Source organism: Natator depressus, chromosome 6, assembly GCF_965152275.1.
Source record: "Natator depressus isolate rNatDep1 chromosome 6, rNatDep2.hap1, whole genome shotgun sequence".
Classification (NCBI taxonomy): Eukaryota; Metazoa; Chordata; order Testudines; family Cheloniidae; genus Natator; species Natator depressus.
This window is the reverse complement of record NC_134239.1, coordinates 22,492,563-22,517,810: the sequence shown is the minus strand read 5'-3', so window position 1 is coordinate 22,517,810 and position 25,248 is coordinate 22,492,563. Positions and strand designations below refer to the sequence as shown.

General features: G+C 48.0%; 1 protein-coding gene across 7 annotated transcripts in view; it reads left to right on the top strand.

Annotated features, from left to right (window-relative positions):
* SLC25A22 (solute carrier family 25 member 22) overlaps positions 1 to 25,248 on the top strand; it is an 86,796-nt gene that overhangs the window by 37,183 nt on the left and 24,365 nt on the right. For all 7 annotated transcript variants that reach the window (XM_074954780.1, XM_074954773.1, XM_074954774.1 and 4 more), the window contains 4 exons: positions 4,622 to 4,748; positions 13,469 to 13,594; positions 15,192 to 15,247; positions 23,049 to 23,139. In XM_074954780.1, coding sequence (XP_074810881.1) covers positions 4,729 to 4,748; positions 13,469 to 13,594; positions 15,192 to 15,247; positions 23,049 to 23,139 — 293 coding nt within the window. In that variant the 5' untranslated portion in view covers positions 4,622 to 4,728. The remainder of the gene's footprint in view (positions 1 to 4,621; positions 4,749 to 13,468; positions 13,595 to 15,191; positions 15,248 to 23,048; positions 23,140 to 25,248) is intronic.

Below are 25,248 nucleotides of genomic sequence, written 5' to 3'. Positions count from 1 at the left end.
GTTCACAAGCTCCAGTTCCCCTGGGGATCTCCGTACCTTGGGTCAGAGTTCTGTTCTTGGCATTAAGCAACGGGCTGCTTCCTTGGGAGGGAAGGAGGACAGTGCACTGGACAGCTGTGATCCCCCGCAGGCATGACTGGAATTGGTGGGAATGACTGCAGAAAGTGAGAGAGAGAGAGAGAGAGAGAAAAGATGGGGGAAGGGACAATTTGATCTTTGGAATGTGACCCTTGACTATGCTAGGACTTCAGCCTGAGGTGCAGCTTCACACACGGGCAAATCCCTGATGTAGGCATGATTTACACCAATGCACTGTATAAACGAGGTATATGCTGGGAGTTTGCCCTGATGTAGCTACACCAGTGGTTAATGAACCAGGGTGGCTCAGGGCTGTTGGGAAGTTGTGGGAACGGGATGAGCTGCAGAAGCATTCACTAGGGACCCCAGCACTCCAGAAGCGTATACCCATGTCCTAGCATCTGAACGTGGGTTATCATGAAGACTTGCCCTTCCCAGATTGCTAAATGGGGCTGGCTGGCTTGAAAGGGGGTCTGGTGAGATGGGGCTGCCATCCTGAGATGGTTCTGGTTTGGAAAAGATTGTAGACTAGTACTGGGCCCAGTTTATGTGGATTATCATGTTAACCATGTACAGGCATTTATAAATAGGCAGATGAAACAGAGTGATTGTCTATAATCTGTAGCATTGGCTGTAATGCAGCATATATGCCCTTAATGAGTGTGCCATTAATGTACTGCCCTTCCTTAGGATTGTCTGGCTAGAGCTTCCTCAAACAATGAAGGATGTGCGTGTCGTGCTAAGACTAATCTGCTTGATCATGTTAATAAACATAAAAGGGAGATCCTGGTGCATGAATAATGGAGCATTAATCCATTCCTGGCTGCATTAACAACACACTAGGTGAAAATTAATACCCCATAATTCATCCCCTCTGCAGTTCTTCCTACCTAATAAGGCAAGGCTTGCAAGGTTTAGGAACTGCCGCTTTTTAGGGCTCATTGGCTAGTCCTGCTTAAAGGAAGGACCCCATAGAAAACACCTCTGCTTGCTGAATGGTATGCTCCTCTCTCCCATTTGAGGGGCAAGAGAGATGATCTCCCCCACTCTTTCTCTGGTGTTACAGGTAGGGAGTTCTTGGATTTTCCAGTTTCGTATCCCTGCTTACATCCAGTCCTTTGCAGAACCCCTTTGTTACCTGGGCTGCAGGAAAGTGGTCTCAGCAGTGGTGTGACTCACATGGCTGGCCCGTAGCATTTTGGAGTGGCCATGTGGTGGTTTTCAGGGAAACTTTCCTTGGCACCATCTTTCCTTGACACAATCCAGCTGCAGGGCAGGGATTTGGGGCTGGTCTATACCAGAAAGTTATCTTGACCAAGCAACGTCGCTCGCGTGCATGAAAAATCCATACCCCTAAGCAACATAGTTAAGCTGACGTAAGTCCCTGTGTAGACAGTGCTAGGCAGCATCCATCGACATTCTTCTGTTGACTAGCTCCCGCCTCTCGGGGAGATGGATTACCTTCACCGATGGAAGAAGCCCTCCCGTCCGTGTCAGTAGTGTCTACACTGAAACACTACAGTGGCACTGTAGTGTTCCAAGTGTAGATGAGTCCTGACTGTGAAGGTGAGACTGAATCCAGGAGCCTGGATCCCTGAAATATGCCCCAGGAGTCTGTCTGGGCACTTGCTCTGCTTCAGAAGCTTCACTTGATTGTTTTGCATTGTTGGTTATGAAGAGTCCTGTGCTTTACACAGATTTTTCTTAGTTCTCAGTTTTATTCCTCTGTTTCCCTTTTGAGTGTTTTAACCTCCTGTGGAATTTCCCAGGGATGGTGTCCTCTCCCTGTGGCTCTTTTTTTCCTAGCCTGGATGGAGCTAGTTAGCATTCCTGCTGTTAGAGGAACTGGAATCTGGCGCAGTGCTCGGATCTTCCCAACCAAGGGGCATAGAACTTTTTCATACTTTAAAATGAATGATGGGATTCTGGGGAATACAGCAAAGTGCACTGGTGGAGTTTAAATTGGCAATTGTGGCTGCTTTGCAGATTGGCCACACACACACACAGCTGAACCCAGGTTTTCTGATTCCTAGTCTAGTGCCTTAGCTACAAAACCATCTTTGCTCTTGTACCATCCCCACTGTTATGGGAGATCAAGAAGTTACACTGTCAACTGTCTCCTGAGCATCCATTTTTCCTCTTGACTGATTTAAAATGTAAATATTTAACATTACAGTGTTTTGTGCGTTGAACTATTGTACATATTGTGTAGCATATCTGAAATGCAGCTGCCTCTGGGGTGGAGGGCAGCAGCTGACTAGTACGCAGCAGAGGTGGGACCATGTATTATGCGCAAAAGCCCTATTTTGAAAAGCATCTTGTGAACCTAATGCCGCTGTGATGGCACCAGAGCTGCATGAGGACTGTGTGTGGAATTGGCCAGACCTCTTCTATCTATAAAAGGGAACACCCTATTTATTGTAGTTGTTACTGATGAGTTTTCATGGTTTAGGGTTTGCTTACATGGAGGTGTATCAGTTTAACAAAAGGTATGAAGCTAATCTGGTGCAAACCCCTTTGTGTGTATACACCCTTACTTTATTTAGTTTGAGTGATTTGTGTCTGTTTAGCTTAGTGTCTGAGAAGCAGTTTAAGCTAAATGAAAATGTGTCCCCAAAGGAGATTGCAACCATTTTAATTAAATGCTACATGTTTCGTGTGTAGTCAAGGCCTTAGTTTATAGGGATTTTAGTATAGTCTCACTTGTCATTCACTAATTTTGAAGAAGAGACTGGCTGTCTGAAAAGAAACCCCAGAAGACATGCAGGTGAATGAAGTCAGAGCTGAGTATATTAGAAAGAGCTCCATTCCCCAGTGGGTTAGTGCACTGGCCTCTGATGGCTTCAGATGAGTCCTGGATCTCAAGTGCAAATGGATTTGAAGGCTCAGCCTAATCGAGGGGGATGGCTGTGCAGATACCACCACGCCTGTCATTGAAGCTAGAAGTCTCTGCCCGAGAGAGACCCCCAGCTGGATTATCGGGAAGAAAGTGGGGATTGCAGGTCAAGACTGAAGTGTGCTAGCAGAGCGGTGTGTGTGTGTAATCTTATGCAGTGCCTGCGTGCACTGTCGCTGGCTCCTTGCAGCTCTGTGAATTCCTCGTTGTCGCAAACACTAGTCATGAAATTGTACCCTGCAATGAAAATGCAGTGTTAGCCTTTAAAGCAGTGGCTCTCAACCTTTCCAGACTACTGTACAGGAGTCTGATTTGTCTTGCATACCCCCAATTTCAGCTCACTTAAAAACTACTTGCTTACAAAATCAGACACACAAATACAAACATGTCAGCACTCTATTACTGAAAAATTGCTGACTCTCTCATTTTGACCACATAATTATAAAATAAATCAATGGGAATATAAATATTGTACTTACATTTCAGTGTATAGAATATAGAGCAGTATAAACAAGTCATTGTTTGAATGAAATTTTAGTTTGCATTGACTTCAGTAGTGCTTTTTATGTAGCCAGTTGTAAAACTAAGCAAATATCTAGATGAGTTGATGTGCCCCCGGAAGACCTCTGCATACCCCTGGGGGTACATGTACTCCTGGCTGAGAACCACTGCTTTAAGGTCTCCTTACAGACTATGAAGGGGTGGGTGTGGAAAGGACTCTGATGGGTAACCCAGTGGCACATTTCATTGCTAAGACAGAGGACAAAGAGTTTGTTTCCACCCTATGGGTTGCTACTCCCCAAGTAACTGAAAAGGAAGCTGCCAATGAGCCAGCACTGCATTACCAGATGGGAGCTGGGGACCAGCTGCTTTCAGGGATGAGGAGTAGGTGGCAAGAAATGACAAATATTAAAGGAATCTAACTCTTGACTATTCAAAATATCCACCTTTCTGAGGTTGAGTTCCTTCATGGACTGGGTTCCAGCAGCTCCCTGGTAACTCTGTGGGGCAGCGTAATCGAGAGAACAGGCTCCTCCCTGTGAGACCAGATGGTGTGGAAGTCTGACCCCCCCCCCCCCTTCACCTGCTCCCAAGAGCAGACAGCTTCGAAACAGGCTGCTGTCCCTTTAAGCCCTGCAAGGCGCTTGCAGCGTCTGGCTGCCATCCTTCCTCATATGCTGGAGCGCGATGCTCTAGCGACAGCTAGAGACCATGTGGTGGGTGGGTGTGATGATTTCACAGCCTTGCAGCTTCTTGACTGTTCCTTCTGTGCATGGCAGAGGGAAAGTCATTGGAAAATTTGCCTCTTTTAAAAATAAGAGTGAGACAATATGACTAACCCTCCTTCCTCTCTGAATAATCCGTGTCTGGGAACTGCTCACAGGAGTCTCTGGGATCGGGGTCAGTGACTTCCCCAGAGTCAGGGTTAGGGGCATGGATACAGGCACTCGCTCAGTCTCTGTCGTCGGACGTGTCGTTCTGTGTGTGTGAGGCATTGGCTATGCTCCAAGTACAGACTGGGCAGTCCCTGAACGGGGTCGGGGAGGGAGCCTGTGTACTCTGCCTACGAAGGTTTGGGCTTTGTGGGGAATGTAAAGTCCTGTTCTCAATCTTGTCTCCTTGGTGTTTCTCTCTCACCCTTCTCAGGAGAACCACTCGCCAGGACAGAGAGGCAGTGACTGAGGGGAGGAAAAAAAGAAAAGGGACATTCAGAAGGAGCAAATCGATTTTGAACAGGATCACGTCTGAATTAAATGGCTGATAAACAGATCAGGTAAAAAGTTTTGCTGTTTCTTTTGTTAGGAGTAACTGTGGGCCAGAGAATCTCACCTGCTGTACAAGAGGTTAGACTAGATGATCTGATGATCCCTTATGGCCTTTAAAATCTGTGATTCTTTCCCCACTCCTATGATGGGGTTCAGGGTGCAGTCCAGACCAGTGAGGGGCTGTGTCATCACTTTCCTTGCAACCCTGGGTGCCTTACAATGCTTTGCTGCTGTAGCTCCCAAGCTGGGATGCTCTCAACAAGCCTACAGGCATGCAGGTCACGCCCTGAGTAACTGTGTGCTAGATGTCCCTGGTTCAGCAGCTCTAACCCCAGCAGCCTGTCTACAGCCCCACGGTCCCACTCTGGCTTCCACCAGCCTTGATTCATAGAATCATAGAGTTAGAAGGGGCCTCAAGGGTCATCTAGTGTAATCTCCCACCAAGCTGCAGGATTTGTTGTGTCTAAACCATCCAAGACAGATGGCTCTCCAGCCTCCATTTGAAAACCACCAGTGAAGGTGCTTCCACAACCTTTCTGCGGCATCTGTTCCATTGCCCTACTGTTTTTACAGGTAGGAAGTCTTCCCTGAGATTTAATCTAAATCTGCTATGCTGCAGTTTGAATCCACTGCCTCTTGTCCTGCCCTCTGCGGCAAGAGAGAACAACTTTTCTCTGTCTTTTTTTTTTTTTTTTTTTTGTGTGGCAGCCTTTCAAGTATCTGAAGACTGCTGTCATATTCCCCCACTCCCCCAATTTCTTTTTCCAAACTAAACATATTCAGTTCCTTCCACCTTTGCTCATACAGCTTGTCTTCCATCCCTTTGATCGTCTTTGTCGCTTACCTCTGGATCTTTTCCAGTTTCTCTACATCGGGGCGGACAAACTTTTTTGGCCTGAGGGCCACATCGGGTTTCTAAAATTGTATGGAGGGCTGGTTAGGGGAGGCTGTGTCTCCGCCAACAGCCAGGCATGGCCCAGCCTCCACCTCCTATCCGACCCCCACCCTGCCACTGCTTCTTGTCCCTCGCTGCTTCTTGCCCCGTGGGACTCCTGCCCCATCCCACCCCCTGCTCCCTGTCCCGTGACCACCCCTGGACCCCTCATCCCTGACTGCCCCCTGCCGTCCCATCCAACCTCCCCTCTCATTCCTCACTTGCCCCCTGGGACCCCTGCCCTATCCAACCACCCCTTCTCCCTGTCCTCTGACTGCCCCCCGCCACCCATCCAACCCCCCCCTTCCTGACTGCTCCCCCGGGACCGGTGCCCCATCCAACCCCCCTGTTCCCTGCCCTCTGACCACCCCTATCCACAACCCCACCCACTTCCCACCACCCCCCAACTCCCCTGCCCTCTATACAACCCTCCCTGCCCCCTTACTGCGCTGTCTGGAGCACCGGTGGCTGGCGGCGCTACAGCCGCGCCACCCAGAGCGCCGGATCAGACTGTGGCTCTGCCACTGTGCTGCCTGGCTGCCCAGAGCATTGCGCCGGCGGCATGGCGTGCTGAGGCTGTGGGGGAGGGGGGACAGTGGGGAAGGGGCCGTGGGCTGTAGTTTGCCCACCTCTGCTTTACATCCTTTCTATACATTGAACACTGTACTCCAGCTGAGGCCTAACCAGCGCCGAGTAGAGAAGTACCATCACGTCCCTTGACTTGCATACTATGCCTCTGTTAATGCAATCTAAAATTACTGCTTGTAGGGTGACCCCAACAACCTCATTAGTCCCAAATTTTCCCCAAACTGTGTGCTCTGTAATGCCCAATCCTCTCCTGGACCGTTCAGAGAAATAATAAGGTTCATTTGTTCCTCTGAAGACACAAGCACATCACAGCGTATTAGTTTAACTGGGGTAAATACACTATTCCCTTTAAACACAGCACTGAGCTGGTTGATAGTAAAAATAAAAACAAATGTATTTACAACAAAACATAGATAAAGTGATGCCAAGTAAAAGGAATAAAGTTAGAAATGGTTACATGCAAATAAAAGTGAAAACACATCAAAAACGTAATCTAGCAAGATACAGGCTTTGTTCAAGATGGTGTCTACCTTCATTCATTTTCCAGAGACTTGAACACGGCCTTGGCTGAAGGACCCATCTTTCTCAGCGTGCCGGAGCTCTGCTTCCTTGTCTGTCTAGTGATGGAAGCCAAAGATGGCTTCCATCTCTCTGCTTCTATCTGCCAGAGTTCTGTGACTTTGTTTCAAGAGACAGGCTGACCTCATGCTGTTCTTCCCTTCCTGTGGCCTTCTTACTCCCCCCTCCCCCCACTATTATGTAAATAGAGCTTCCATTGTTTTGATTCCACCATGGTTGATTTACATAGGAGACAGGTAATAGCTGGGGTGATCCCTCCTGCCTAGGAGAGAACCTGCTTCTTCCTTTGTTTGGATACAGTCTCTAAAATGTAATATCGTTAGGTTTCCTTGTTTCCTGATGTAGCATACTATGTAGTACATACTTTTCACAGTGCTATTATTCACCAATGTGTCTGTCATTCACTATCAGAACAGACACATTGGGACCATACAATATTACTGTATATAAAGGCATACAATATTACTGTAGTATAAAATAAAATAAAATAATCAGTTGATTCAGTTGCTTATCACTTGAGGTTTAGCCCCCCTGTCTTTATAGACCAGTAATCCTTTGCAATGGATTCTTCTGAAGGTTACCTCTCCAAAGTACAGTTTATTCAAGCTGTCTGGTGGTGAAGGAAGTTCCATGCTCTTTTTTCCCCCCACTTATTAGCTCAAATGCAAATTCTTCTGTTTCCTACCATCTCCTCCTCCTGCTGTCTTGATGGTCCTGTTTACTGCTTATGTGGCAATTGAGGTAAATACACATTCCTTTGTTCCCTCTGCCATACCTGGTTTACACACACGTCAGTCATTATTGCAGCATATATTCATAACTCTCTTAATACACATCACGTACATACATCACTCAATATTATATGGTCAGCAAGTTGTCACTTTTCAAGTGATACCTCACGACGCATATTTTGTACGAAGATTATCACAGCAGTTTGTAGCGTGTGAATACAGGGGTGCTTGGTGTCACAACTCCCCTCTCTCCTTCTTTTTTCCTTTCTTGTATCCTCCTTCTATTGTCTCTTCCTTTCATCCTGCCCTACACTCCCCACTTCTTGTTTTATCTGTCCACCCCTCAGCCTCCAATTCATTCCTCCTCTTTACCTCCCCTCTCCTTTCGAAGGCCAGCTCCACAGCTGGTTTAAATCGGGGTCATTCTTTGACTTCAATACTCTGATGTCAAAGGAGCTATGCCGACGGGCACCAGCTGAGGATCTGGCACTTTCTATTTTTGAACTATACACAGCAGCGACCTAGTTCCCTCTTCCTAAAGCCTAGTCTGTCCATCTAATCGTAGGCACCTTGGTATCCAAGCACTGATGCTACCAGGTTTAAAACAACTAGATGATTTGAGGACATAGCAGGCAGCTTGCAAACCTTGCTCCTGGCTTGTCCCGGAGCTATATTTGTGTCCTTTAGGAAAGTAAATCTGGAATATGCTTCTGATTGTTGTGGATCATGCTGTTAGCTTTCCAGGAACCATGAGGGCTGGACCAGCATGGTCCCAAGGGTGGGCGTAGCTTTCTCTTAGTGTGGGCGGGGTTTACACTTGCTGTTCACAAAGGTTTTCCTGACGAAAGGTGACTGCTGTCTGGCTCCAGAACTTCACTAACACCTGACCTCCCCAATGCATTGTCTCCCAAGAGCACCTGTGAAGAGAGGGGGAGGCTAACCTGGGTCAGATAATGGTGTTCTCTTGACTTGGTTGTGTTGACGGTGGGCGAGGAAAAGGGCTGCCCTTATTGAGACTTGTTGGGATTGGACTATTTTTTCTGCAAGGCAGAGACAGCTGATGGAAAAGGGCCCCAGGCAGAGCAGCCAGCAGCAAGAAAACATCATTGCGTGTTTAATCCCCGAGCAGTGTTTCTTGTCCATTAACTGATCTCAGGAGCTCTATGGTGTTTGTGTGTATTCTTTCCTTAGTCTGAATTGCAAGCCCAGATTCATCTCTGCTAGGCCACATGGCTGTACATGCCTGATAGCCCCAATGGAGTGAATCACATGTCAGCAGCTGCGGACTTCAGCCGTGGCTCCAGCTGAAAAGGCTGGAGGTGGCTGTGCAGGACGCTGGACAGAGTGGAGTACTCCTCTGCATGCTGCCCCCCAGCATGCCTTCTTTGCCCACTGCTCTGTCCCTGGCAGTGCTGGCACACGGAGTACAGAACAATGAGGAACTTCTCCCAGCTCTCCCATATCCCGGTCCAGTATTTTAATCCATAGGGGGTGATGGGTCTGTTCCCACCTCTGCAATCCACTTGTTGTATAAACTTGTGCAATTATTTAATCTCTGTTTATATTACAGTAGCACTTAGAGTTCCCGAAGGCAGTAGGGGCTGTGCATACACACGGTAAGATATGGTACCTGCCCAGAAAAGTTTACAGCCTAAATAGGCAGGACAAACAAAGGGTGGGAGGAAGTAAGTAGTAGTGTCGCTATTTTACAGACAGGGAACTAGGTCAAAGAGATTTGAGTGACTTGCTCAAGTTCACACAGGAAAATCTGTGGCGGAGCCTGAAATTGAACCTAGATCACCTTAGTTCCACTGCCCTAACCACAAGTCATCCTGCCTCTCTGTGCCTCAGTTTCCCCATCTTTAAATTGGAGGATACTACTCACCTAACATGGGTGCTGTGAAACTAGATCCATTTGTGCGTGTAAAGTGCTTTGAGGGATTCATCTGGGAGATGCTAGAGAATTATTATTGAACATAAGAGCGGCCCCACTGGGTCAGACCAGAGGTCCATCTAGCCCAGTATCCTGTCTTCCAACAGTGGCCAATGCCAGGTGCCCCCCGAGGGAATGCACAGAAGAGGTAATCATCAAGTGATCCATCCCCTGTCGCCCGTTCGTAGTGTCTGGCAAACAGAGGCTAGGGACACCATCCCAGCTCATCCTGGCTAATAGTCATTGATGGACCTATCCTCCATGAACTTCTCTCGTTCTGTTTTGAACTATTTTGACCATGCGAGTCTGTGTGCATGTTCTCCTCTTCTAGGTGATGACTCCGGAGGAACCAGAATAACTGAATAGGTATCTTGAGCGATGCTTTCCTGCCCTCAAATAACAGGGGTGGGGAGAAGCTTACCACAGCTGTCACTTGCAAATTGCGCATGGCCTGACGCTCTCTGCATGTGTCAGCATGCCCAGGCCTTCTAGTTTGTCCTCTTTTATGTTTGTGTGGTGGTGCTGGGGTCCGCACTGAAATGCATGAACTTGTCATGCCCTGTGCCCAGTATTCTACCCTGTACTGTGCTATCTACGGGGTTGGGTTCCTCACTCCCACTTGGTGGTTTCTTAGTGATAATTTCTCCTTATTGCAGCAGAGTGCCAGAGTTACTCCAGAGATGAACTGGGGCAGCCCCAATCCTGACTCTCCTCGGGATTGTGATTTACCAGCAGATGCTTTGAAATCGCATCTAGGTGTCAGGCTCCCGTCCTACATTAGCTGCATGAACAGATCCAGGCGATAATGTCCTTTGCATCAGCTGAGCTCAGTTCACCTGGCTTTAAATGTTCCCCCTTTTTCCTTTCACTGGTGTCTTGGCCTTTCTTCGCTAATGCTATGCCCTGTAATGGTGACCTGTCTAAGGTACTATCTTTTTCTCTAGCCTCATCCCTCAGGGTGGGTCCTACTGGAAGAGTCCTGTGTGAGGACCCTGAGAACTAGTGTTGAGAAGATGCCAGTATAGCTATTGGAAACAGGGTCTCTTCCTCAGGAAACTAGAGCTTTTAAAGGGGCCTCTGCTTTGTGGATGCTTTTTTTGGGGCACCTGTTGGACATTGTAGATGCAGAGTCACAAAGGAAGCTGAACATCTTGCAAATGGGAGAGTTAAAATGCCAAACTATTGATTTTCTGTTTGCACCTCTGATTTATAATACATGTACAGGAGAGTACATGTAAGCGCAGAACAGGGGCTGAGGTTCAGCTGAAAATCTGGCCCCAAGAGAGCAGCTCTGCTTGGCGGCATTGAGTGCCCTTCCAGAATGGCACTGTGTTGTCCCTTACAAAAGGTGCCAAGAAATAGCTCGGGTTCGCCCGTCTGATCTATGGGGTGAAAGGTAGAGGAGGCAGGCCCTAAAGGGCATCTAACCCTTATTTTTTTTCCCCTCACCACAGCCTTAGGATTTTATATAGGAGTCTGACTCTTCCTACTGGGACACCTCTCCTGCCATGTGCACCTTTCCAGCCCTGGAATCCCTCCCTGGGATTTTTGCTTTGCAAAAGCTATAGTCATGTCACTGTGCATCTATAGAAAGCCAAGGTTATTTCCTTCTATATGCTGCTCCATGAGGCCCCCCCAACACACATGCTCTCTCTGTCTTTCATGCCCTGAGCCTTCTTAATCTCAGAGGGCTTCCATCAGGCCTGTAGCAGAGAGGCAGACCTTCCAGAATATCTGTAGCCGGACAGCTTCTGAAGCCTGGTCTCTGCTTGTCGAGCAGCCGCCATCCATTATTGAGCTCTTGGGAATGCCTCTGAGCAGCTGAGGAGTTAATAGGTCTTTTTGCTCCCCTTGCTTCACTCCACTCCAGCAACTTATCTCTGCCACTTCCTCAGTTCAGAGCAGTGCACCACTGATGGCCCTGCCTGCTGGCATCCTGTGTGCAGTGTCCATTATTCTTCAGAAGGGAGAGGCTTTTGAGGAAGCCACATGGGATCAGTTGTTTCTCGGGCTGTTTAGCTGTGATGAGGAGTGCTTATTAGTCATCAGTTTAATAGCGGATATATCCTCCTCTCAAGGGTCTGTATCTTTCCCTTCGCTGGACGGAATGCACTTGGAGGATCTAATAGGCATCCCCTGTCTCTGACACCAGTGATTGATCGAGTTTTTAAATGTCTGATGGTCCAAGTAATTGAAAGAGTGCTGGACTCTCGCTAAGCAGGGTGGTAGATCGGCTTTAACACTGAGGTGCATGTAGATACCAGGGAGAGCTGCTTAGAGATGAAAAAGCTCAACTGTGAGACCCCCTGCACAATACAGCCTGCTTTTGTCTCTGTTTTTCTTTGCTATGTGTAATCTCACCCCTCCGTATCCATGTGCACTCAGCTTCGCCTCTGTCTGTGGGGTCCCGCTCCCCATTGTGCCACTGATATATCCGGGATCAAATGCCTCACACACGCGCACGCACAGTGTCTTCTCTGACCGCAGGTCCAGGAGCCGTGTCTGAAATGTCTTACTGGTTCTGAAAGTGTGTAGGGCTAGCCTGCCAGCGAAGCTCCTCTGCGCTGGTCTTCCCCACATGAAGTTAGCGGCCTACGTGTCATGAGCTGCTAGTTAGGTGCGTGTCTGACGCCAACTTTCCTCTGCTGCTGTAAAACATTAATGTCTAATCCCGATGGTTAGTGAGACATCTGGCCCTTTAAACGAGGTCAGTCTACACTGTCCCCATTGGTCTGACAGGCCATTGGCTCTTGAGTGACTAGAGAAAGCCTTGCACCCTGAACCGGTGTAACGTTCACTGCCAGTGTTTCTATTGTTGGGACTGGGCAAACATTTGACTGAATCCTGGGCCAAAAGCGGGTGGATTTCCCCAAATCTGGGCCCATGGCTTTATTTTGTGGCATCTGTCTGGAAAAGTGGGGCATGTTTCTGCTTATCTGGCAAAGGCTTTACCTCACTCAGCCCCTTTCGGGTTTCTGAATGAATCACCTGAAGCCAAAGCTCAGTAGGGAGTGTTATATTGCTCAGCAGTGCCACCTGCTGGCTGGTCAGGAGCAACAAGAACCAAACCTGGATGGGAGCTCTGCTCGGCCCTCTGGGCTGGAGGTCAGAAGTGATGAGAAGGCAAAGAGGAAAGGGTGGGGGTGAGAACTGATTTTTTTGAAGGCACAGATTCTATTCCTGCCTCCTCCCATCTGCTGGTGGGTTCTAGATTTCATGACTAGGTTTCCCCCAGTCTACGACAAGGGGGGCAGCGTCAGACAGCAGCTGTGTACAATGTTTATTATTTGTATGACAATAAAGAGACCTTCGCAGAGATCAGGGCCTCATTGTTCTAGGTGCTGCACATACACACACATGGGGTGAGTGTGAGTCAGTCTAAACAGACAACGAGGGATAAAGAGTAGGAAGTGGGGATGATCATCCTTCCTAGCTGATAGATGGGGAACAGAGAGATTAAATGACTTGCCCAAGGTCCTATAAGGAGTCTGTGGCAGAGCAGAGTATCAAATCTAGCTCTTCAGAATCGCACTCTGGGCCTCAACCACAAGGCCAGCCTTCCCCTGTGGAGCTGGAAGGATCCCAGTACTGTACTACAGGTAGTGGTCACAATAAGACTGCTGAAAATGCCTTAAACCATCCCCCGCGTTCTTTTTTAGTGGCTAGAGCATGGCAATGTGCCTTGTGTGTGGGACCTAGGCACTCTTGATTCTCTGTTTGAGCTTGGATTCTGTGCCTCAGTTTCCCCATCTGTAAAATGAGACAAATTATACCCCAGCAGAGCACACTGTGTGTTAGGTGGAAAGCGCCAAGCGCAATATATTATGATTATTTGCTTGTGGGAAGCTTGGTTTATTTCAGCTCATAGCACTCCTGTTGAAGGTTGTGGTTCTTTATTCCTCTTTCCCTTTTGATATCTTGCTGCCAATGCATCTGTGTGTTTTTGTTTTTTTCCCCTTGCAGTTTGCCTGCCAAGCTGATCAATGGAGGGATAGCTGGGCTGATTGGAGTCACTTGTGTATTTCCCATTGACTTGGCGAAAACTCGCCTGCAGAACCAGCAAAATGGCCAGCGGATGTACACCAGCATGTAAGTATTGGCTCAACTGGGACCTCCTGGTCTGGCTGGGTGGGATCTCAACTTTCCCTCCCCCTGCCCACCCCCCCCCCCCCACACACACATTTATAGTGACATCAGCATTTCTAGGAGTTTAACTCTCCTAAAATCAGCCATCAAAAGAAGCTGTATTTAAATAAATAAATAAATAAATTAAAACATTAAAAATTAACTAGCCCAGGCTGAAACCCCACAGGTAAGGTCCCTGCTGGGAGCATTTTTATTTGTGTGTCTTGAGTTATATTAATTTTTGCTCCCCTAGCAGCAGTGCATTCTTTTGCACCAGGGCTGTAAGGGAGGCCGGGGTTATGGTCAAGACGTTGGCCTGTGACTCGAGTTGGGTTCAATTCTCTGCTCTGCTACAGACTGCCCTTGTGAAATTGCCATTTAATCTCCCCCGGCCTCGGTTTCCCAGCAGTAAAATAGGGATAACAATATCTCCTTCGCTTCATCTATTCTCATGACAAGCTCTTTGTGACAGAGGCTGCCTGTTGTTGTGTGTGCGTGCAGCGCCTAGCACAGTGGGGCTCTGAACGCACGCAGGTGACTTATTTGTTCAGCCTTGAAATAAACACAGAGTAATATTTAAACTCACCAGTACCACATTTACACCTGCCACTATCTAATGCTTTGGGTATCCTTGCCAGTCTGACTTACTGGGAAGGGGTCATGAAGCTGTGGATGGGATAGTATTGTCCCTTGTTAATACTGGCTTGTCGCACAGAGGGGTAGTGAGTGTTAGTCGGTTTATGGTTTTCCAAGTTCTTTCGAGATAGCACAGAAGGTGACCCTTTTCAGATCCCAGAGATCCATCCAATGGAAGTTTGGGGTCTGGCTCTGCTCCTGCTGAAGTCAGTGACCAAATAGCCATTGATTTTCAGATGCAGCAGGAGACGTTGCATTGTTCTTAACAGGGAGCCTGGGAGGCTTTTTGGGTTCAGGTCACAGTGTGCGTGTGGATCTTGTGTTATTGGGGAAACAAGATATGACCAAGTTATGCAGTTTTTGCTTACGAAGCCTGGGTCTGGTATAAATAAGTGCATATGGGTCTGATCCAAAGTCCACTGTAGACAATGGGATTCTTTCCATTGACTTTATTAGGCATTGGATTGGGCCCAGTGCAGTAATTTTCCACTAGTTTAAAACAGCCAACATCCTGAGTTCCTTAAAATGACAAGGCAGGTTAGGGTGGCTGTGCAAAACTTCAGTTTCAAACCCAGCTCTTTATTTCCCTTCCTTGGTCAGGGCTGATTACTGAAACATGTTGTGCTATTGTTTTGGGGCTCCCATCTGGTTAACAAGCAGCTCCTCCAATTAACATTCTTCCCTTTTGAAGAATGTAGAAAGCAAATTTGTTCTCTGTGTATGGGGTGAGCCGGTATTTCGGAGCCCCTCTGCGCCAAGGACAGCAGTGATACTGGAGCTCTCACAATGATGGTGTCAGTGGCTAATGCTGTTTCCATCTCTGCCTGGACTTCGGCTGACAAACTGTAAATGAAAATCACTTGATTAGGTTCCTCCCTCTCCACCTTTGCACTCCTGAGGTTTTATCTCTGTCTCTTATTTGCAGGTCTGACTGCCTCATTAAGACAATCCGGTCGGAAGGTTACTTCGGCATGTACAGAGGTAAGGGCTGGAGGCAGAGCAGAAGTGCAGCATCTGACTCCTCCATCCTGGTCTGAAAAGGCTGTTGAGACCACAGGTGAAATAAAACCAAAGCCACTTGCCTCTCTTTATGGAGTGAGGTATTAGGGGCGTCCTGAACTGGTTGAAAAACCTTGAAAAATCTCACCTAAAAACCGAGGGCTCAATATACAGAAACACAGGTATTGCCAGGCTGGCTAGACCCCCTGCTTCACCCAGTCCAGTACCCTGTCTGTGTCTGTGGCCAGTGCCAGATCCTTCAGAGGAAGGTGCAGGGCCGTCCCTAGCTATTTTTGTGCCCTACGCAGCCCCCCGGCCTCTGCGGGGGTGGGGGCTGGCCTCAGGCCGACAGGGGGAAGGGGGCTGGCCACTTCCTGTGGGAAGTGGAGTGACCCGGCCCCAGCCTGCTCTGCTCCCCTGGCTCCCAGGCTTGGGGGGAGGGGGGAATCGCCCCCCAGCACCCGCCGGTGGAGCGGAGCAGGCTGGAGCCGGGTCGCTCCACTTACCGCCGCCGGTGAGTGCAGGCCCAACCGGAGCTGGAGTCCTCAGGGGAGTGGGGGCACGGCTGGGGCGGAGCAAGGGCGGGAAGAGGTGGGGCGGGGGCTTTGGGGAAGGGGTAGAGTGGGGGCGGGGCTGGGGTGGGAAGAGGCAGGGCTGGGGCAGAGCAGGGGCGGGCCCTGGGAAAGAGCTAGAGTAGGGGCTCAAGCAGCACACAGCTGTGCAGGGCACCAGCAAATTTGGTGCCCCAAATTTCCTGGTGCCCTATGCAGCTGTGTACTTTGCGTATGGGTAAGGACGGCCCTCGGAAGGTGCAGGGAGTTATGGGGTAATATGTCCGGAGGGAAAATTCCTCTTAACGCCAATAAATTGAGAGGTTAGTTTGTGTCCAGAAACAGGTTTATATTCCTTCCTAAGCCTTTGTTTTGTTATATTTGCTATTATAACTCCTGGCTAGTCTCATTATCCATACAAATAATACCTAGCTCTCTTGTAATGCTTTCCATCAATAGCTCTCAGAGCATTTTACAAAGGAAGCGAGTATGTCCCAATCGTTTCTTCTTTTGATCCTCGGTCCCTTCTGTTCTCCGCCTGTGGCACATAATAGCTTAGTCTCCTGTGCGCGATAACACTTCGCTCTAATTCTGGCTGTGGGGTTTCATGTGCAGGTCCTGGGTGGTGTTGGTGGCCTGTGATGTACAGGATCTCAAATTGGAGGTCAGGACCCCTCAGGGGGTCACAACGTTCTTACATGGGGGGTCGTGAGGTGTCAGCCTCCACCCCAAATCCTGCTTTGCTTCCAGCATTATAATGGTGTTAAATATATAAAGTGTTTTTAATTTATAAGAGGGGGGGTCACTCTCAGAGGCTTTCTATGTGAAAGGGGTCACCAGTACAAAAGTTTGAGAACCACTGGACTAGATGACCTGGTGGCCTTAAACTCTGTAACTGTGGTATCTAGCTGCAAGTATATGGTGCTATATAAATACCTCAGAAATAATTGCAATCCTCATAGTACCTATTCACTGGTACAGATAAAGAACAGGTTCTCGGATTACTTGATTAAATGAATCCTCGCTCCCTTTTTTTAGTGGGACTCCAGAGATCTTCGATTTGTGGCTCCCCGGGCGTGCTGTATCTTGCCAGTTCTTTGTTAGGTTACCAGGGAAACAGGAATACTGTGGTTTGATATAATGGGAACAGTGGATTGGCTGCTGAGAGCAGCCTTCTCTGGCCCAGGTTGTTAATGGGAGGAAAAGGGGGCGGCAGGGTGGATTCTGGTTGCGGATTGGCTGATTGCGGTGGTGGCTTTGGGAGCAGTGCCTAGACAGTGAGGCCGTTAACATAACAGAACCTTAGCAACTTTGATCTTACAGAAATATTCCAAAGCAAATGACATTCACATCTCCAAGAGCTGGATTTCTAGGGTGCTTTTTATCCTTGATAAATACATTGCAGCAAGTGGGGTGGTGTCAGAGCTAACTGGATCCAGCTCTATCAAAATTGTGTATTTTTTATCAGATGTAAAAACATGCAGAAGTCATCGTAATCCTATCAAACCCATGCAGAAAGATACCGGCCCAAACTTGCCCTAGAGTCTAGCCTGGATTTGGCCACTGATAGCCATGCTCTAGGCCCCCAGTGTCAGAGGGTTCACTGGGTGGAAGTGGGGAGGCAGAGGGGTTGCTAAGTGGCTGCAGCTTTCCCCTCTGTTTCGGGTTTGCATGGGAGCAATGTGGCCATGGATGACGCATGGTCAGCGCAGCTGGGAGCTCATTGCTACCTCTGTTAAGTGGTAAATTCAACCTTAGTGGAAACAACTGAAAGAGGGCAAGGAGTGTCCAATAGCTTTACATTCCCCTGCACTATCTTAGAGCAATCTAGTCCCTTGTTCCAAACCCCAAATCCCCTACTAACCCCCTCCTGCATGTGTAGGAGCAGCCAGCACAGTAGGTGGACTCCTGTTACTACCAATCTGAGTTATATCTGAGCCAGTGATCTAGGGGCGAAAGGCTCCATGTCCTCTCTTTACCAATCCCTAAATCGTCCAGCCTGCCACATCCAGCTGTGCTCAAAAGCATGGTGTTTACTGCTGGTATCTCTCAGTCCCTGGCTGAGAGGCAGGGTCCTATGTAGTAGAAAAAACGGAAGCTGCAGGATGACCAGGAGCTCTGACAGGTGGCTTTGCTGACTTAAACAGTGCATCAATCCAGCTCTACCAACAGGACAAATCTCATGACGGCAGTGTCTGGGCTGCGTTCCTGCGGCGGTTGTTTCCTTGGTGACTTTGGGCAAGTCACCGGGGCCTGGTCTACACCTAAAACATAGATCAACCTAGCTACATCATTCAGGGCTGTGAAAAACTTCACACCCTGTGCGACGCAGGTTGACATGTCCCCTGGTGTAGACGCAGCTGGCTCGATGGAAGAATTCTTCTGCCAGCTACTGCCTCTCAGACGGGTGGATTAACTACAGTGATGGAAAAACTGCTTCTGCAAGAAGTAGGGTGACCAGATGTCCTGTTTTTAAAGGGACAGTCGCATTTTTGGAGACTAAGTGCCTATTACTCCCTACCCCCGTCCCGTTTTTTCACAGTTGCTATCTGGTCACTCTAACAAGAAGCATCTACACTACAGCGACACAGCTGTCGTGTTACAGCTGTGCTGCTGTGATGTAGACATACCCTACGTGTCTCTGTGCTTCCGTTCCCAAACTGTAATACAGGGGTAAGAGCACTGCACTCTACCACACCGAGGTGTTGGGAGGGTAAGTGCACTGAAGTTTGTGATGTATGGGGATGGGGGCATAAAAGTACCGAAGACAGCTAGAGAGGTAAGAGGAGCCTTTATTAGAAGAGCACTTTCCATGTGATCTATCACAGGACAGATGTGCTCTGTGCACTTCTCTGACCCAGAAGAGTAACTGTGTAACCCGTTACAAGGAGAACCCAACGTTTTGTAAAGGGGTCCGATGGCCTGATCCAAGCCTGTTGATTTGGTTTGTTACACATGTCCTTCACTGTAACGAAAAGGAAGGTAGGATTCCACTTGCTCGCATGCACTCTAACACATGGCCTTCTTTGGGTCCTGGTAGAATTCCTGGCAGCCAGTCCGATTAGCCCATGGGTGCCAAGGGACTAACAGAGCGAAGCTGCGCCTCCCAGCCTGCTCTGTTCCTGAGTCACTTTGGATTTTGAGCATGATGCTGTCGCTGTGCCAAGCTGTCTCCAGACTGCAGCATGACAATAGTGCTTCAGTCCTCCGCACACAAACCGGACAGCCTTCTGGGACTTCCGCTAAGAATACCCTCTGCAGTGTCCCCTGGTTCACACGATACCTGCCAGAACTATTCCGGGCTGCTGAGGTCATGGCCAAAAAATTTTGCCTTAACGTATGCTATTTATATTCTTGGTGGCTATTTTTATATTGCCTGCCTCCTGCCCTCTCCCTTCCCAAGGAGAATGCAGCAGAGGTGTGCATGTCTGGCAACACTCCACTCTCTTCTGACCTCACTGGATCACCCAGCTGCACTTAATGTATTGGTTCTGCAGTACCAGGCTGGTTTGAGTTTATTTTTTACCCTTAATTTTCCTTGTTGGAAGGTCTCCAGATGTTCCACTTCATCCAAGATCTCTCACCTTGTTGCATTCACATCACATCTGCATGCAGCAGAATCTGACTTCCCAAAATATGAATCCAAAGCAAGGCCACTCCAGTATAACATGCCTACCCAAATAACACTGCTGGTGTGAAAGCTGAGCTGGATTTACGTACCTCTTGCTCAGTTCTGTTTCTTTCTGGTCATAAAGCTTGAGGTATGTAACTACCGAGTCACGGTCATGTGGGCATTAAGACCGTTGTAGGAATCTCAGCTGTTCAATGGTTTACAGTATTAATTTTTAACTCTGGCAAATCATGAGAGCTCAGACTGAAATACCCATCATTCCGATTACCATCATGCTTTCTTATGTGTCGCTTCCCTTGGGATTTGATTTTAATAGCCACTGTCTCTCTTTTCTAGCTCTGGAAACCACTGCTTTGTACGATTGTCCCTAATGACCTGAGAGGGCTAGATACTCTTAGGACTAATACAGACATTTTTCAGGACTAGTATATTTCTAAGCCTTGATCCTGGATCAGTGATTATTTAAAATAAATAAATAAATGGCAATTCGACCTCTGGAGCACTTTGCAGGTTGCTGCTGGGACACAGCATTTTATGATGAAATATATTTTATAACAAGGCCTGGAGGATTTTATAAATGGAAGGCCCACATAAAAGATTTATTAGGGCTACAAAAGGGTTGGGCAGTTACTCTTGATTGCATGTTGAAGTTTATGGGATTTCCCACCTCTTTTAAAACCTTTTTGTTTTATGGTAGCAGTTTATCCTGCCTCCCAATCCTCTGCTGTCAAGTTTTTCCACAGTGCACCATGAACTAATCCCTAGAGTGGCTTGCCTGTGTGCTTGTCTGTGTACCACTGCATGGACGTGCTGGCATGGGTATGAGTTGTGCATAGCAATGCAGTGTGGATGCTCAAAGGTGAGCTTGGAAAGAATGGGTTTGCAAGCACAGGTCACACAAGCCCTGGTTTACTATGCAGTGCAGGCATAGTTATATCTGAGCCTTAGGGATCCTGTGGCTTTATTTATAGTCCATGGAGAGCTCCTACAAGTGAACTTGGGTTAGAAAAAACCATCTGTGTATTTGGGATGTGCAAAATATTTTTTGGGGGGGATGGCACATTTGGGTACTGTAGAGATTGCTGCAGTCCTCCATTTCTTCCTCCTGTGGTGATTTGGAAGCTCTTGTGGATTACCGAGGACAAGGATTATCTATACTCTCTTAAGCAGCTTTGCTGAAAATGTCAAAGGTTTAGCAGAAACCCTAGGTCTATTAATTTTTACATGTAGTGAGGGTTTTCTTCCAATTGATTTGAGATTGGGAGATAATATTGCTCTGAAAGCTTCCTCATTAGTTTGAGGGCTTCCATGTTTGTCAGTGCTCTCCCATTTCCCACCTTCTGGTGTCATTAGTTTTTTCCCCCCCGAAGCATCTGCACAGATATTAAATTGGGAGGTTGATATTTGGTTTTCTTACTTTTACCTAGGTAACGTTATTTAGTGACATAGGGTGGGGGATGAGGAGGTATATTTCTCTGCTGCAAGAATCTCCCCTGAACACTCAGCGTGTGTGTGTGTGTTTAACTTGGTTAATTATCCAGCTCTTGTATTTGGGCACTCGAATAGGAACTTACCTTAGGCGCACACATCTGAGAATGGGGCCTTGTGAACGTGCTGCCTATTTACTCTGGGGAGTGGCACTAGGGAAATCCAAGAGAAAACTTTCGTGCATCAGTGGTAGGGGTCAGGTGTGTGGCACCAGAGGGTCGAGTCTGCGATTATTGATCTCACACTCAGGCCCCTGGAGAAGGAACATTTTAGGAAACCTTTTGAAACCGAACCAATATTTGGCCTCGCGAGGAGGTTGCAAGAGTCCCAGTAAGACAGTGTGTGACTCAGCACAGGATCTCCTGGATGTAATGCTTGTGGAAGTTACTGCCATCTGATGGTTGCTCATTGATGAGGTGAAGTGAAGAGATTGATCTGTCTGTCTCATACCAGGAAGGTGTTTGAGATTTTGCCAGCCAACATAGACTCGTGGTAGCTGGAGAGAGCCTTGTAGGCCTATCCTATCTGACAGGGACCAGTGGAGGCTCTCTTTGCTTACAAGGATGATTTTCCACAGTGTGGAGAGAGGTGTTGTCAGACCACAGGACGTGGAGCCAGGGATTCCAGTGTTCTGGTCCCAGCTCTGACACTGGTTCACTCTGTGACCTTGGGCAAGTCCTTTAGGGCTTCCATTTTCCAAAAGTGCCTGCAGATTTTGGGTTCTGCAATGTGGCTTTTGGGTGCCCATCCTGAGAAATGTGAGGCCAAATTTGTAGAGGTGCTGAGCACCTGCAGCTCTCGTGGACTCTGGATGAATTTCTGTGTGCTCATTCTCTATGAAAATTAGGAGTTACGTCAGGTTGGGCACCTGAGATCAGTGGATCCTTTTGAAAATATAGGCCTTAACCTTTCTCTGCCTGGGCGCCCCATCCCTAAAATGGGGATAACACTTTCTCACAGCCATGTGGTAGGGCTTTGTTGCGTAAAGTGCTTTGTGAATGAAAGACGTTTCCCAAGTATTGTGGATGCCAGAGAGCTTGATGGCCTAAACTGGGTGGCTTAGGGATCGATCCTGCCCTGGTGCAGGATGGGAATGGACAACATGACCCTTGGAGGTCCCTTCTGACACACAGGTCTCTAGGAGGCTCAACGCTCTGAAGCAACGAACCAAACATTACAACTTTTTGCTCAGAGCCAGGGAGCAGCAATTGTTTTGTTTTCCCTTTCCCTTAAATACGGTTAGGGTGCCCCTGTGTTTCACTCATTTTAATGGTCTCCATAGCTGTCGGTCTGAGGACAGAGCAGGGCAGGCCATTCATTGTGGCAGCCACAATATAGGGATTTGCCATTTGTTGCTCTCAACAATAGAGTACTTAAAAGTACGGTGGGTGTGAAGCACTGTTTACATACCAGCGCAGAGGGAGGGAGTCTCCTTGCTCCGGTTGGGACTGGCCCAGGGGCTCTGATGTGATGCCTTACAGACAAGGAGTGAAGCGCTATGCGAAGCAGCCAGTGGGAGGCTGCTGGAAGGATGACACTGACGACAAGGAAATAGAAGTACAATTGCCTAGCCAAGGGCCTGATCTAAAGCCACTGAAGTCTCCGGAGAGACTCCTATTGACTTCAGTGGGCTTTGGATCAGGCCCCGAGCCTTTCACAGCCTCTGGCCTATACATGTTATCTGACTTGCAGGCAAATTAAGTGTGGCAGTCTTGTTCTGGGGGGCTTGATGCTTCCCAGCTGGGAAACAGCATTAACAGGATGCCTGCAGGGCTCATAAAATGTGTACTTCCTCCTTGGGGGCCTGATCCAAAGCCTGCTGGAATCAGTGGGAGTCTTTCCCTTGACTTCAGTGGGATTTGAATTTGTGGGCTGCACCAATGCCATGGAAATGGGACGCTTCAGGGGAGGTTTTCAAAAGAGCCCAACGTTGACTTTCAGTGGCATTTGTGTGTCTAAATCCCTTGGGCACTTTTGAAACCTTTTCCCATCTTGTTCCTAGCCCAGTTTTGACTTAAACTCCACTAAAGCTTATCCACTGTGCTCCTGAATGTGTCCAGATAACAAGTCTTTCCTGCTGCTACAGTGTTCCTTTCCTTTGTTTCTTTCCCAGGGGCTGCGGTGAACCTGACTCTAGTGACACCAGAAAAGGCCATCAAGCTAGCGGCCAATGACTTCTTCCGGTATCATCTCTCCAAAGATGGGTGAGTGGGTGGCTTGCACCACTGGCAGTGCTGGAACGGGATTTGTGCTAGGATGTGGGCTCGCTGGGACTGGTCTGCTCTGAATAACCTGGGGAGGCCCAGTTGGGCAACCTGCTATTCTGAATGGGATTCATCTTTGAACCGGTTCAGCCAGCGCTAGCATTCTGTGTGTGCTGTGTACAGAACTGAAAGCAAAAGGCCCCTCCCTGAAGGGTTTTATTGAAGCTCCCAGAAACAGTCCCAAATCTCAGCCAGGGTTCCTGTAGCCAGAATTTCCACAGAAAGCGTCTGCACAGGAACATAGCCTCAGCAACTGGCCATGTAACCGCTGGGATGGTCCCTCCTTCTCAACCCCTTATTGGACACTCCTCTGCTCCTCCCACCTTTGCAATGACTATATTCTGAGCAGGTGGTGAATCGAGTTCTGGGTGGTCAAAGACCCCGAGCTTAGCACCAGCTCGTGGCTTTGCAATCTTGTGGGGTTAGATTTCTTTGAAGATATTTGGCAGCTGGGAGTGGGAGTGAATTTTGATTCTGCAATACTGGCATTTGCTACTTCACCTGCATGTAACGGTCATAAGTCAGTAAAACAGGCTTAATTTAATGTTTGTTCATGTGAATTCAATGCCAGGGAAAGGTGCCAGGTTGATAGCCATGAAGTCTGAAGTCCTGTATCCATTGAATAGCTACTGCTCGTTTTGCCAAGATATCTCTGCTCCAGCCCAGGGGACAGTTCAGGGTCTGTGGCCCATTCAGTCCTTGACCTCTCTGACCCTGCTGATAAGAGAGCAATCTGTGGTAGGGACTTCTGTGGTGTGGACGCTTGTCCCCTAGGAATTAGATACCTGTTTCACACGAGCCAGTAAACAATTGTCATGTATAGGGTCACAGCTCTTGAGCACTAGCTACCTGAGCTGGATTTGCACTAGAGACCTACAGCTGAAAAGCTCTGTATCCGATTACCAATTCTTTGATTTATCAGCTCCACATAATGTACAGGGCCAGATTCTCAGACAGTGTAATCAGTGTAGCTCATTGATTTCAATGGAGCCATGCTGATTTACCCCCGCTGAGGGTCTGGTCCATTATATCTTTTATGTATGTGACTTTTTGGTTGTTCTGGGGTCATTAAATCACAAGTTAATGTTCATACTTGAGGATCCATATTATTCACCAACAATAGTCCTGTAATTACTCATCATGGGTTTTTTCCTTAGATTTTAAGTTTCTTTTTCAGTAGCTGTAGCTATTCTGTGCTATGTACAAACAGGGAGAGGATATGTCCTTAATCTGTCCTTGTTCCAAGTAGCTAAGTCTGAAGCTTGGAGTGGAGACAGAGCTGTGATTGCATTGGTTCTGAGCCCAGATGTTGCAGAGCACAAGATGTTGCAGATTGTTAACTTGCTATTAACACTAGGTTATCTGAGGACCAGAGGCTAACCACAGGTTTTGGAAGGATCACGTTGAAAGGAGGGGAGAATGGCCTGGAGCTGCCAGCCATTTACCCTTGGAGTATCTTTTCAACCAGGTGATCCAGAGAGCGATCAGTTGAGACCGGCAGAGAAATAGCATCCTCTGGCAAGCCTACATTTCACTGTACCTAGCATCCTGGCGGATCAATGTTTAGCCCTGACTCTTTCAGCATTAGGAAGGCTGGATCCTACCCATGAAGCCTCTAGAGCTTTGAATAGAAGAGGAAAGGACTGTACCTTGAATCTTTCACACACCCTGAGACTGTCTGACTTTTTGTGACAGGCAGTACACAGGCTGCTTAGCATGGCTTACATTTGGAGTCAAGTACAGCAGTGTAGTAGGAGCTTTGGGAGTGGACTTCCAGTTTTGATTTCTCTTAGGCTCCTGGTTCCCTGGCATAAGGAGGTGGGCAGTGCTGGGGTTGAGTGTGAGTGTGTGGGGTTGTTGTGGTTAGGATTAATAGGCCTCTCCATGTACCTCCTGCTGCTCCTGAATGCATGCTGTGGCAGCGACGGGCACTGCATTAATTTAGGAAAGCTCCATTTCTGCAGTTAGCTGCAACCTTTCTGTTCCAACCCAAAGAGTCTTGGAGTCTGTGAGATAGCTGGTGCAGTTACTCCCCTAGCTCTGGATAGC